Here is a 13,847-nt window from a genome sequence, read left to right on the forward strand (position 1 = left end):
GTGTAAACTTTCAAACAACTGCAAAACAAATGCGCTAGCATTAAAGCGAAGACATATCCACTAAATGGAAGTCAACCAGAACCAAAAACAATAACCAAAAATTAAATACGCAGCATAATTTATCACAAGCGAAAAATAATGTGCAGCAATTGGTAGTAGGCGAACTAGCTGGAGAGAGCGGTGGTATTCGTTTGAAATGGTGTGGACCCTGAAAGCAATAAACTATCAATGCTTGGTAGCAGCAGCAATGGACAGTGTCTCTACTTCACCAGGTAACCATTGACGACCACGGAGGTTCCCGCTTAAGAAACCTGCGATGAAAGACGTCCGGTCCCTTGTGACATACATGGTTGCGCCGAGACCATGGTTCTTCACGGATCCATTAGTGACAATCCACAGCTGATCAGATGGACGGGGTAGAGTAACAGTACGAGTAGACTTGATTCCAGACTGGGCTTTGTTGAAGGCATCATGAAGCTCATCCGTCTAGCAGATGCGGTCTCGAGATTTCATACCTGCAATTGATTCATCCAGGGGGCCCAGATAGGATGCGCAATTCGGAAGAACGCGAGCAATCATCTAGTAGGCACCAATGAAAGACCGCATTCCCTTCACAGTTGAAGGGCATGCGCACGTTGATAGAGTCGTTACCCTGTGAGGACTTGCTTTTAGGCTCCCTTCAGACCAAACCCATCCTAAAATAGTAGTGGTTTTAGGACAGACGGCAGTCTTAGATGGAGAAAGGTGAAGACCATTGGACGCTAGCGCATGTAACACCCTGGACCAGTTATGCAAAAGGGCCTGCCAGGTATCAGCACCACAGTACAAGTCGTCTGCAAGCTTGACAACACCACCTTCAAACAATAGATCTCCAAGTACTCGACACATCAACTCCTCCAATGCCGTCTCTGATCCCGGCATACCCATAGCACAACGGGTGTAAACCCTGATGCCACGGAAAGGGGTAGCAACACCACAATACTTCATCGAATCACGAGAGAGAGGTATTTGATAAAAGGCAATTGCAAGGTCAGATGCGATAATGTACTTCCACTGACCTATCTTTCTCAGAGTGGAATCAACATCAGGCAAAACTGAGGGCTGTGGCTTTGAGTAGCGCCCAACATCAGCAAAGGCTGTGACAAGAGGGTAGGAGGGGAATCCGAGCGAGGCTCCAAGACAAGTGTCTCGTCAGTAGAAAACTCTGGAGGAAGGGAAAACTCAAGGAATTCACCTTGCCACAGGGTGGTAGTTTGAGAAGGGGCACGAAGGACAAATGCGCGACGGACTGCATGACCAGCTTTAGGCTTACTACAGCTACCGTAACTAAACACGGTACCGCCAGCCAATGAAATCTCCCTCCTTGCTGGCCTGATGGCCACATCATTCCTTTTCATAAATGGAGCACCAGCCAAAACGTCAACATCAAGGTTCTCAACGACCAATCCTTCAAAGTTGAACACATGACTGGCACGACAAACGGTGAAACGAGTTTCATGACCAGCTTGACCAGCTTTAGGCTTACTACAGCTACCGTGACTAAACACGGTACCGCCAGCCAATGAAATCTCCCTCCTTGCTGGCCTGATGGCCACATCATTCCTTTTCATAAATGGAGCAGCAGCCAAAACGTCAACATCAAGGTTCTCAACGACCAATCCTTCAAAGTGGAACACATGACTGCCACGACAAACGGTGAAATGAGTTTCACCACAAACCTGCAGCGGGGAGGACCCGTCAGCCTGATGAGCTGACTGGGTGGTGGAGGACACGTTACAGCCGTAGAAGCACGCATCATGTTTCCAGTAGCACCGCTGTCAAGGGTGATACGAACAGCATGATGGTTATAAAATGCGTCGAAATAAGGAGACTGGCGAACTTGGACACGCAGTGTGTAAGAGATACCCCCGCAGTCAGGGTCTGGTGACAAACAAGACTCGTCATCCTGGGGGTCAACGTCATCGTCAAAATCGTTAGAACTACCATCATCGAAAATCTTGGCAACTTGCCTGGACTTCGTCATGTACTGCCGATCGGAGTCTGGGAGGTAAGGACAGGCACTCAAAACGCAGAGGGGACAAGACTTGGAAGGCCTGGGACGGAACTTTGCTGGGGTTCGAGATTGACTACGCCGGGGAGCAGTCTGACTACGACCACGAGGCAGAAAGGCAGCTGTACGCATAGCCCTGGAACATTCAACTGACTCCAAAAGACTAGTAAGGGCCTGAGAAATTTCAGGTTTGAGGGATGCAAGTGTGCGTGAACGGAGTTCTGTGCCGTACCTCTGCTTCACCACCTGGGGAAGGTCAGGGTGCAAATGGCGAAGCCACTGCAAAACAATGAAATTCTCAATTGTAGGCGAAAGCTCTTCATCATCCTGGATGGGATCACCGTGATGGGTAAAACCACCACCAGCCGTCAACAAATTATCCTCGACAAAGTAAGTAATATTTGATAAAGATCTTCCGGTCGCTCATCAGATTCCAGCTTGATCTCGCAAAAGTCCAGAAAATGAGCCCCTGTTGCCTGGAACCCATAGTGAAGCCTAATAGTGGCCCATATGTCATTAAAAGACGTTGAATTGCGAACAATAGAATTTCTAGAAATGACGGGACAAAAATTAGCTATTTGGCCAAGCATGAGGTCAAGTAGGTTTGACTTCTGTTGAGCAGTCTTGCGTACCTCTGCAGGAACAGAGGGATTATCATCTAAGAAACCCCATGTGGGGTTAGCTTTTGTTTTTTTTACCCCATGTTACCGACTCAGAAAGGAAGAAAGCGAAATTAGGATCAAGATTCAAGGTGTACAAAATATTCTGTCTCCATCCTTCAAATGATGTTATTGATTAGACTTTACCTAAGTACCTTCCCTTTGGAACTTTAGGCACACTGCACTCCATTGTGAGGCTGTGGGACCGACACTTATTACGGCGAGATATAACCAACTACTCGTCCACGGTAAACTTACTTTTACGGTGCAACCAGCTGTTTTCCTTCTCAGCAAAGTCCTTCAAATGTGGCCTAAGATAAACTTTCAGGCGTGGGTGAATCCCATAAGCGGCCAGCACGACAATATAATAAGACTCAGATGCAACTTTGTAGTTAAGATCAATACTTTTATTACCGTAACCATATCAAGTGTCGGACAAACGTATTGTCGCATAACCAGCGCAGATGGCGCTATGACATCAGATACTAATCAACTGGCGAAGCTTTATCTTGTCTCTGTAATAATCGTAATTTGTTCTGCCATCTTGGATGGAACTGAGCGGTACAATGTGCACGTCGTCGAGGTTCGGGCCAAACTCCGTCGGGCAAAATCAGTCCAAACACCAAATCAACATCTTTCCCGTAATTCGTAGGGTCGCCGATGTAACATCTGGCATCTCAATAGGATCACTATTCACGTAGTCAATCACACGACTAAAATAATAATGACATTGCAGACCGATGGCTTCTTTACATGATCACACAGTTCATCTATATTCTGTTCTCATGTGCAATATATAACATCGTACAATCTCCTTGGCACTATTCTCGCTAGTCTAATTCCAAGACACTAAAATCAGGAATATCGGGAACATCATCAGTCAGCACTAAATTCAATATCATGTTTATGCTGATGACATTCAGAAGTTCACCTTTTTCGATCAAGCCTGGAGATGCAGCCTGCGCGTACTTCGGGTTTTGTGAAGACCTCGAAACATGTCTCCATACTATCACAAAAGAAGAGAAACAAATATATTTAATGGTTGATTTCAATATTGATCTTTTATCTCAAATTAATGAACATGATATATTCCTACACACTATGCATTCATTTGGATATTATACCCATATAGATAAACCGACCAGAATTGACAGTCATTCCTTAACACTTATCGACAACATTTTTTCAAATATATTATATCTGATCATTTACCGGTTTTTCTATTATGCGAAAACGATATTGTAAAAGATAGTACACCGAATTTGGTAATGTATAGATAGAAAAGAATCACCTAATAATATTGAATCATTAAAAAGTGATCTTGCAAGTGAAGAACGGTTGGACGTTTTTCATGAGTCTACTTCAAATACAGCATACATAAATTGTAACAAAAAATTACAGACATATTACGATTTTTTTCCCTCTGGTATCACCTGTCAAAAAAGGAAAGCTAAAATGCCATGGATTACGAATACGATTCTACAATCCATATATGCCCGAAATAAGCTATACAAAGCATTCCCAAAGAACCCTTCTATTGAAAATAAAAATAAATATCAAACTTATAGAAATAGACTAACGAATATAATTCGAGCTGCTCGCAAATCTTTCTATTCCGAGAAACTTATTAGAGTTAAATCAAATAATAGGCAAATAATCAAAAACATTACCTAAAGATAATTTCACGGTTCATGATGTTGCAATAAATTCGGAAGATGTAGCTGATACCTTTAATTCATTTTTTATAAACATAGGACCTTCATTGGCAAACCAACTTTACAGACCAAATCAAAATTATGCAAAGTTTCTTCCCACACCCACCGATTCTTCGTTATTCTTTAAACCCACAAATTTTCAGGAAACAATGGAAATAACAAAACATCTCAAATTTAGCAACTCTCAAGGGCACGATAGAATAAGCACTTTCCTTCTTAAACACATCATACATTATATTGCATCTCCTTTGAGTCACATTTTAATATATCGATCAGCACCGGCCAATGTCCTGATTCCCTAAAAATTGCTAAGGTAAATCTTGTTTAAAAAAAAGATAATCCACATGAAATAACTAATTACAGGCCTATATCTATTCTTCCCAGCATATCCAAAATATTAGGAAAAAAAATATTTACAGCAGACTTTACACGTTCCTAGATTCTTTTCATTTTCTAAATTCAAACCAATATGGATTCAGGAAAGAACATTCAACAGACCAGGCTTTAGTACATATATATATACTATAAAATTCCAAATGCAATGGCCAAAAAGAACATATGATAGGAGTATTCATGTACCTAAGCAAAGCCTTTGATACCCTCGACCACCAAATTTTACTTTAAAAAAATGAAAATTATGCAGTTAGAGGAATTGCATTATCATGGTTTGAGAGTTATTTATCAAATAGAAAACAATATGTAATTCACAATAATATTTCTTCTAACCTTCAATGAATAAAATGTGGAGTTTCACAAGGATCCATATTGGGCCCCTTGCTTTTCTTAACATATATTAATGATTTGACTTATGTAACGCCTTTGTTATCATTTGTATTATTTGCAGATGACACAAAAATTGTTTGCTCACATAATAGTTTAGAAACTTTAGTAGATACAATAAATCGTGAATTTCCAAAGCTTTCTATATGGTTTAAGTGTAATAAGCTTTCACTTAATATAGATAAAACAAACTTTATGTATTTCAAACATACAAATTCACATATTGCTGAATATCCTTACAATATAATCATAGACAATACTCCTCTGAAAAGAAAAAAGGATGTTACAATAGATTAAGATTTATATTGGAACGAACACATACATGTACATTGCATATCTACTAGTATCTCGAGAAACGTCGGTGTACTTTTCAAAATGAAAAACATTATTCCACAAACTACCCTTGTTACACTATACAATTCATTAATTTTACCATATACATCGTACTGCTATATAGTTTGGGCAACCTGTGCAAAAACTAAAATAAATTCAATATATTTATTACAGAAAAAAGCTATTCGAATTTTACTGATTCGCAGTATTTAGCACACACAAAACCATTATTCCATAAACTAAAGACTCTAACATTATTTGACATATATTCACTTCAAAGTTAACTGCTGATGTTCAAGTACGTAAATAACATGCTTCCACCTTCATTCCACAATTTTTATACAATGAACACATCTATGCATTCATACCTACACGGAACTCTTCAGATTTTCACTTAATCAACCCCAAATTGCTCATTGCACAGAGATCCATAAGATACCACGGTCCCGATTTATGGAACTCTCTACCAGAGTCTATCAAAAAATGTTAATCTCTTTACTCATTCAAGGCAAATTTTAAATCCATGTTATTATCAGAATATTTAAAGTAAGTTTTCTGTGTCAGTATTTCAGTTAATCATTAAATCACTTTTCCTGTGATTTAATCATCACCAAATACTCTCCCATGACCACCACCACCATCGTCATCATTATGAACAAAATAACATTTCCATTCTGCTTTATAAATGTGTATATTAATTTAATAAGTTTAATTCAGGGGTTGTCATTTTTTCAAGCAATCTGCTTATAATGACGATCCTTCTCCTGCAAACTGTAATGTTAAATTTTCTTTCTTGGTAGTAGATCATATTTGTTTAGAATGACTTTTTAATTTTTCATTTGGTTTTTTTCTTTATGATTCATACCAAAATTAGTTACCGTTATATTTTGTTTGTTACGTAATGAAAATTGTATTGTATACGAATGTTATGAATGCAGAAGAAAACAATGAATCAAATCAAATATACCATGTAGCACATCTATTTAAAGTTTTATACCATTAATCATTTATGTGCTTGTTACGCAAATGTAACGATATCACCTAACGATACCAACATAATACGCTTATTGGTAATAAACTGAAATTTAATTCTTGTAAAACAGAGTTCTTTGTTGCTGCATCTCCTGCACACCTCAATCGGTTCCTGGACCTTTCTTTTTCTTTCGATTGCATAAATATTCCCATACCGTCATTAATAAAGGATTTGGGAGTTGTTTTTGATAGGGGAATGAAAATGACTAAACATATAACATACTGGTGTCGCATTCTCAACTGGCAATTCTACAATCTCATTCGCAGTCGCAAGGCGTTTCTTGGATAAGGACACATGCCATTAAGTTGTGGGGCACTTGTTCTCTCCAGGCTTGACTATGGTGGATGCTTGCTTGGGGTATCAGTAAATAAGATCTGGGTAGACTTCAACGCCTTCAGAGCAAACGTGCACGCTTAATCTGTCAAAAACCAAAGTGGCGTCATCCTACCCCTCTTCGAAATAAACTTCATTGGCTACCTGTTTCTGAGAATACATTATAGAATTCTTGTTCAAACTTACAAATCTCTGTCAACCACACTTCCTTAATATGTTTTTCGCTATTCCAGCAACAAAGGTCAACATACTCTCTTCGTTCTACATCTGCTCCTTCCTATGTCATTCCTAAATCTAGAAAACAGGTCGGCTTCAATTCTTTCTAATCTCTTGCCCCCCGTCTTGGAACAAACTCCCACCATCTCTCCGAAACATCTCTTCTCTCGACCTCTTCAAAAACATCTTAAAATACACCGGTATAACTATAAACCTTAACCTGTCTAATGTCATTAACAGCGCTTTGTATCGTCTGGAAAAGCGCTATACAGCGCGTCCCCAAAAGAATGTCCCTCTGACAAACAGCTGAATTAATTCTAAAATCACGTGTTATTCTGAATCATATGTGCAGAACTAAAAAGTTCACTTCATGTTCTAACTTCTATAAAAATTTCATTGGTCTCGCTTCAGCGGTTTTGAATACACAATCTATTATGTAACAGTAGTGCTTTTCAGCCCATTCCACGTTTGCAGGCAGCACTGCTGTATGTTCTGTACTGTCTAGCATATCAACTCTACCTCCAGAATCTGACAAGGGAATTCCCTAATCTCATCAGGGAAATATCCATGATCAAACCTAGCTCATCAAATCACGACCTTGAGCATGTTCAGTAGGTTAAGAAATGTTACACCATTGCTTGAGAGTCCATTACAAGATTGATAATGGTAAATGCACAATGATTGAGACAATATATAGGCCTTGCCTGTTTCATGCCTGGTTCAATGTTTCACTTATTTCAACTACATGTACTGCATTCTTGTTGCATTAATAATTTGTTATTAGCTTACTGAGGTCAAGTTAATTTACCTATTTTATTAAAAAATTCAATTTCCACTAGTAATGTTCGATTTCGCAAAGTTACACTTGCGATTTGTCCTTCTTTGTTCAGGTTATTGTTCTCGCACATTTTCTTTCAGGTCGGTACATGGATCCCCCCTATCAATAAAAAAAAATCTTCATGATGGATATTTGTTTCCCTTCTGAACATGCTCATGTTCGTAATTTGATGAGCCTGGTCAGATCAGAGAAATGTCCCTGCTCAGATCCTTGATGTTAAATGGGGGTTAACATGCTAGAGACAGTGCATAAATACAGTGCTGCAAACTTGGAATGGGCTGAAATGCACCATTGTTACAAAACATAATGTGTATTCAAAACCGCTGAAGCGAGACCGATGAAATTTTCATAAAAGTTAGTTTATGAAATGAGCTTTCTAATTCTGTACATTTAATTGAATATGATACTATATTTTGGAATTAATTAAGCCGTAGGTCAGAGGGACATTTTTTAGGACGCGCTGTATGAATCCAATTATTATCATTATTTATCTTTTTAAATAATTTACAATTAACTTCGTTTTATCAACATGATTGTATATGCAATAATTCTGTTATCATTCGCCACACACCTATTTAAACTTCTTTTAATATTAAGACACAAGTTTGTATTTTATCTCAATAGATGTAGAGACTTCCGCTACTGTTTATTCTCGAACGTAGAAATTAAGGCGGAGAGCGGTCGCGAAAGTATTACTTGTATAATTTGGTCTCACAATGCCAACTGACCGTGAACAGAAGTGCTGTATTTTGGCCTATGAAACATAACGAATAACACAGAAACATATCCAATAATGGTAAGAGGCCGACTTATAATACGAATATGTTGAAAGGTATAAACACAAAACTAAGATAGCTCTATCTGATTTCATAATATTTCAAATAAATTAAATATTGTTGTTAAGGATATATAATATAGGTGAAAAATATATAGCCCAGTTATGTTTATAGATGGCTATCACCCTATAAAAAAAGCGGCATGTTTTCATTTCAGTGGCGAGGCTCATATTTTTAACAGACCTGATGCGATCCTAGGGTTTTGACGCCATTTTGGTGCCACAAATTGTTCTTATCTCTATGACACCTCTTCCAAGTGCATTATTTCTTTCAGAGTTTCGAGTGACCATGTCTTTCAGAGCCTCCTTGAATTCAGGGTACCTTACTGCATAGATGATCGGGTTTGCGCAGGAGTTATAGAATCCAAGAACTGTAAGCATTGAATGGAGATCACTGTTAATGTAGGATTCAGGAACCCAACCGATATTATAACCAAGGTAAGCAATCTGGTTCGGAATCCAGCAGATAAAGTAGATTAGAATGACTATGATCATCATCTTCAGGATACGTTCTCTGGCCACAATGTGGAATGATGGCATTGGGTTTCTGTTGGAGAGATGGGTAGTCATTCCCTGAGCGTTGTTAGATTGTTGACTTAGCTTGCGAGCAATTAGAACCTGTGTGATTAGCATGGCGAAACATGGCACAACGATACGCAGACAGAACCAGTAATAAGCTATAATAAGTTTTGTGTAGCGGTTTAGATACTGTTCTTTGCACTTGTTGGTGAAGCCGTCAACCGAATGCACAAAGAAGACGAAGAGTACAGATAAGACAGACAGGATCCAGATAAGACAGATTAAGTTCGAGATACGACGCCGAGTGATGAGGCGCTTGAAATGAAGAGGGTATACCACAGCAATGTACCTTTCAACAGATATAGATATCAGGAGATATGCCGAGGCTGTAATGGACGCCCAGAGAAGGCTTTGTGTGATAACAAATCTGCAGTAGAGCTCACCTAACCAGGTGTTTGGAATGTACGTTGGCGAAGGGTTTGGTATGAGCATCACTGAAGTTAAGCAGTCTGCAACAGCAAGACCACTGATCAAGGAATCTGTTGATCTGTTCCTCTTCCTGCGATGAAAAAGAACAACAATCACTAGAATATTTCCTACAATGCCAAGGATTGCAGAGATAAGCTGCAGGATAACAGACCATGACCATTCCATTGGACTCCAAGAAAAACTTGCAAGGATTGACGAATTTTCATCAAGTCCATCCTGCGTTTCATTTGATAGTCCATTGACAATCATGGAATCATATAGAGTACTTTCATCCATCATCAATTGCGTCATTTTAATGATCAATTTTGGAAATGATCGACGGTGCTCTTACTGGCCGATTACTTGTCAGGTAGTCTGAACCGTCTGTTTTAAGTATTAGTATTTTCAAGTAGTACAATTAGCCTTTTGATTTCATGGGGATTACCATGGCTGATTCGGCAACAGCAATATAAGCAACACGATAGAAGGGCAGAACCCATTAGTTCGATTGTGCTTTGTGGAAACTCTCTTTTCAACTCAGAGATTCCACAGATAGACTTTCAGAGTACGATGTTTTTTAACACTTGGAGATAACAATCTATGCACGTCAAAGATACTGTTCTACGTAATATTTCAAAATGACATGCAGTTCGCCCCCAAATATAAGCAGAAGTAACATGATAAATGAAAATAATTTTGTATGATATCCAGACGTCGCAGTTATATAATGAAAGCTCGGTATATCAGTTGATCAACTTAATTAAAGAAAGAGCACTATACGTTGACGTTGATCGATGATTGACTTCGGTTAATGATATTGATTCCATTCAAACCACGCACGATCTTGATCTTTTTTTTTAAAGAAGAAGGCCACTTAATTTTTTTTATCATATGTGTACTGATGGTGGTTCGTGTCACCATCATCAAACAATCATTGTATTTTTACTGGAAAATAAATTCGACGTCAATCAAAACGTGTGGGTAGACAAAGTCCTTCATACAGGAAAGTTCGATATAGTGAAAAAAAATAGAAATGTGAATTGGGTACAACATGAGTTCGAGGCAAATTCAATCAAAGAAATCCATGCAAGATGATACTCAGAAATGTGCTCAAAATACAGGGAAGCGGGTACTATAGTGTAAGCAAAAACTTTTACAATGGCAAATTGGGGAGATGAGTAACAGTTGGAACACAAGGAAACATTGACACGGTGACGGTGAGGCAAAGCCCCCTTCAAGAACCCCAACAAGGTTGCAGGATAAACAATGTTCCACAAATCTAAATCGACATTCAACCGAATTGCACATAAAGACCTAAAATTTCATCCCAACAAATATAGAAAAATGCAGAATATTTTAAAATGAGATCATGGATAAAAAAAAATGTTTTGATTCATTTCCTTGTAGTAAAGGTTTTTAGGTTTAGTGTATATATATATATATATATTTATTTTTTTGTATACATTTCTTAAATCTTCATTTTTTTTTAAGTATGGGCCCCCAAGTTGTGGGTCAAAAATCTATAAAAAAAAAGAAATAAATGAAATAAGAGTGAATGAAGACGTAATTTGAAAACGCGCTTTATTCAACGTAATGGAGAGGATTTCTGACGAGTGGTAAAAGAAGACATATTTCTGTGTTCAATGGACCATATTGCATAAAAATATGAGCCAGTTGTACAAAACACATGCCAGTTTACGATTCTAAAATTATGTACAATAGAATCTAGTAATTTTTTTCACATTATACTCATTTAAAGTGCCATTAAAATTTTTGTGGGACACGCTGTACGCTGTTTACACGCGATGGAAATACAATTGCATTTTACACCGTATGGTTCAATTTTGATTTCAAGTGCAATTGGTTCAATTAGTTTGCGCACTTTAATCTTTTCGAGGAGTTTTAATATATGATATAGATGTGAGTGAGATAGGTCGGTAATTTTTAATTGAAGACCGTTTGCCACTCTTATGCAGAGGGATAACATGAGCAGCTTTCCAATCATTCGGTACAGTGCCTAGATTCAAACTGAGATTAAAAATGCGAGTTAGAATGGGGACAACTGAATTGTTTTTGAACATCTGCATTTTCAATCTTAATTTGTGAGAAAGGAGTTATACCAACATGTTGGGCATTACAATTATTGGACAAGTCATAAATATCGGAAACAGGTCCAGTACAATCAGAAAATTTGCTACAGAAAAACTCATTAAATGCCTTTGCGATCATATCAGCAGAATCATACGAGTTACCATTAGAAACAAAGTTGTTAACATTAGAAGTTCGACGTTTCGCCTTAAAGGAACAATTGAAAAAAGAGTTTCATCAAAATCGGTTATGAAATAAGCAAGTTATGGACGTTTAAAAAGTCTTTTGTACTTTCTATGGGGATCCTCAAATTGGCAAACGTGCTTCAAAATCAAATGGCTTATTTTGTGGACAACTCTCCATTTGTTTTGTACACAAATTTTCAGATTTTCCTCATTATCTTTCAAATTGCATCTTGCCTCCTTCTGAGCACAACATATGAAATGGGAAAATATAATTCACATCACATATGTCAAGGTCAGGAGATAATGTGAAATATGTAAAATAAAGGGGTATATCTGAAAATCAGTGTACTAAACAAATGGAGAGTTGTCCACAAAATCAGCCATTTTGAAGCACGTTTGCCAATTTGAGGATCCCCATAGAAAGTACAAGATTTTTAAACGTCCATAACTTGCTTATTACATAACCGATTTTGATGAAACTTCTTTTAATTTGTTCCTCTTATTTAACTCTTTCCAATAAGATTGCTTCTCTCTTTGGATTTTGGTTTCCTTTATCGAACGACCAAAACCGTTTCGGATCATTGTTGGCATTGATGGCAAGGTTGTGTACGTAGTCATTGCATGAATATTTACAAATGCGCTTCACTTCTCGAGAAATCTCTTGATATTTAGTCCAGAGTTTCTTGTTTTTTTTTAAAGCAAATGTGACTTTGAAATGTGACAGAAATTGTCATGTTGAAAATCGTGATATAATGATTTTTATGAATTATTGTATGCTATAGGCCTATATCATATGTATTTTGTGTATGCAACGACCATAATGTGGCCTCTAAAAAAATCAAAGAAAACATTTTTCTGTTATACATTCATTGGGATCAAAATCCCAAATCATTAAGTAAAGAGAAGCGGTTCATGTAATTTTTTGAGAAATAGAGAATAATAAAAAAAAAAAAAATGATTAGCCAGCGACTTCATAAGTAATACAAAAAGTGAACCTGATTATCTATAAAAGAATTCTGAAAAATAATCCGTCAAAATAATATATATTTTAGTTCCATTTATTTTTAGTTCAATTTATTGATTTTCTCAGCACAGAAATGTTATAAGATATGTAAAAAAATGACAAATAGCATGTATTCGAGCAAAACAGAAACCCTAGAAAAGTTGTTAAAAAAATTGTGAGTAGTAGGCCTCAGTGTTGATGAATGCGTATCTGACGGATAAAAATGGTCGAAATCATCAATATATTGGTTAGAAACTAATGGAATGTTTGTTGATATTGAGCATTTTTATCGGTCGGATACATAACTCACCAGCAGATGGGTTATTTTGATCAATCCGTTTTACAAGTATATGTACTCTTTTATGAATGATGTGTTTAAAGTAGTAAAACATATAGAAGTTATAATGCAAATGTATATTTGAAAATATTTCTTTTTGCAACGTCAGGAATAACAATGCTCACTCAAAAAGAGGGAAATATTAATTTGCACTCATTATCCACTCCTTTTGATGTTTACTCCTTCCTAATGTAATGTTGGCATGGCTATAAAAAAATACGGTATAATTTGCACCAAGCGGATCAGAGCATGCCGGAATCTTCCCTTTTCGCCTCTTGTTTTTATCTTCCATTCCTTTGAGGAACAAGTAGGAGACATCAAATTAAAACAAGTGTTTTTAAAAAGCTCAGCGAACCACCGCCCTTATCCTCTTACTGTCAAGAGCAACGCTTGGGAAGCAGTGGTACTGCTTTGACCGATGTTACATCATAAGCAGCACCCCCTGGAAATTAGTT

General features: G+C 37.5%; 2 protein-coding genes across 2 annotated transcripts; both read right to left on the reverse strand.

The window, feature by feature from the left end:
* Positions 1–579: 579 nt before the first annotated feature.
* Positions 580–987, reverse strand: LOC135155726 (uncharacterized). Its single transcript, XM_064105787.1, has one exon. The coding sequence runs from the start codon at positions 985–987 to the stop codon at positions 580–582; it is 408 nt and encodes a 135-aa protein (XP_063961857.1).
* Positions 988–8,987: 8,000 nt separating this feature from the next.
* LOC129269597 (beta-1 adrenergic receptor-like) lies at positions 8,988–10,091 on the reverse strand. Its single transcript, XM_054907108.2, has one exon. It carries the CDS (start codon positions 10,089–10,091, stop codon positions 8,988–8,990), a length of 1,104 nt encoding a protein of 367 aa, XP_054763083.2.
* Between the last annotated feature and the right edge of the window lie 3,756 nt (positions 10,092–13,847).

The sequence above is a fragment of the Lytechinus pictus genome, chromosome 10 (genome assembly GCF_037042905.1).
Source record: "Lytechinus pictus isolate F3 Inbred chromosome 10, Lp3.0, whole genome shotgun sequence".
NCBI classification, from domain to species: Eukaryota; Metazoa; Echinodermata; class Echinoidea; order Temnopleuroida; family Toxopneustidae; genus Lytechinus; species Lytechinus pictus.

Coding starts and splice junctions, on each gene's coding strand:
- LOC135155726 (XM_064105787.1), bottom strand. CDS start 987: ATGAAGTATTGTGGTGTTGCTACCCCTTTCCGTGGCATCAGGGTTTAC.
- LOC129269597 (XM_054907108.2), bottom strand. CDS start 10,091: ATGACGCAATTGATGATGGATGAAAGTACTCTATATGATTCCATGATT.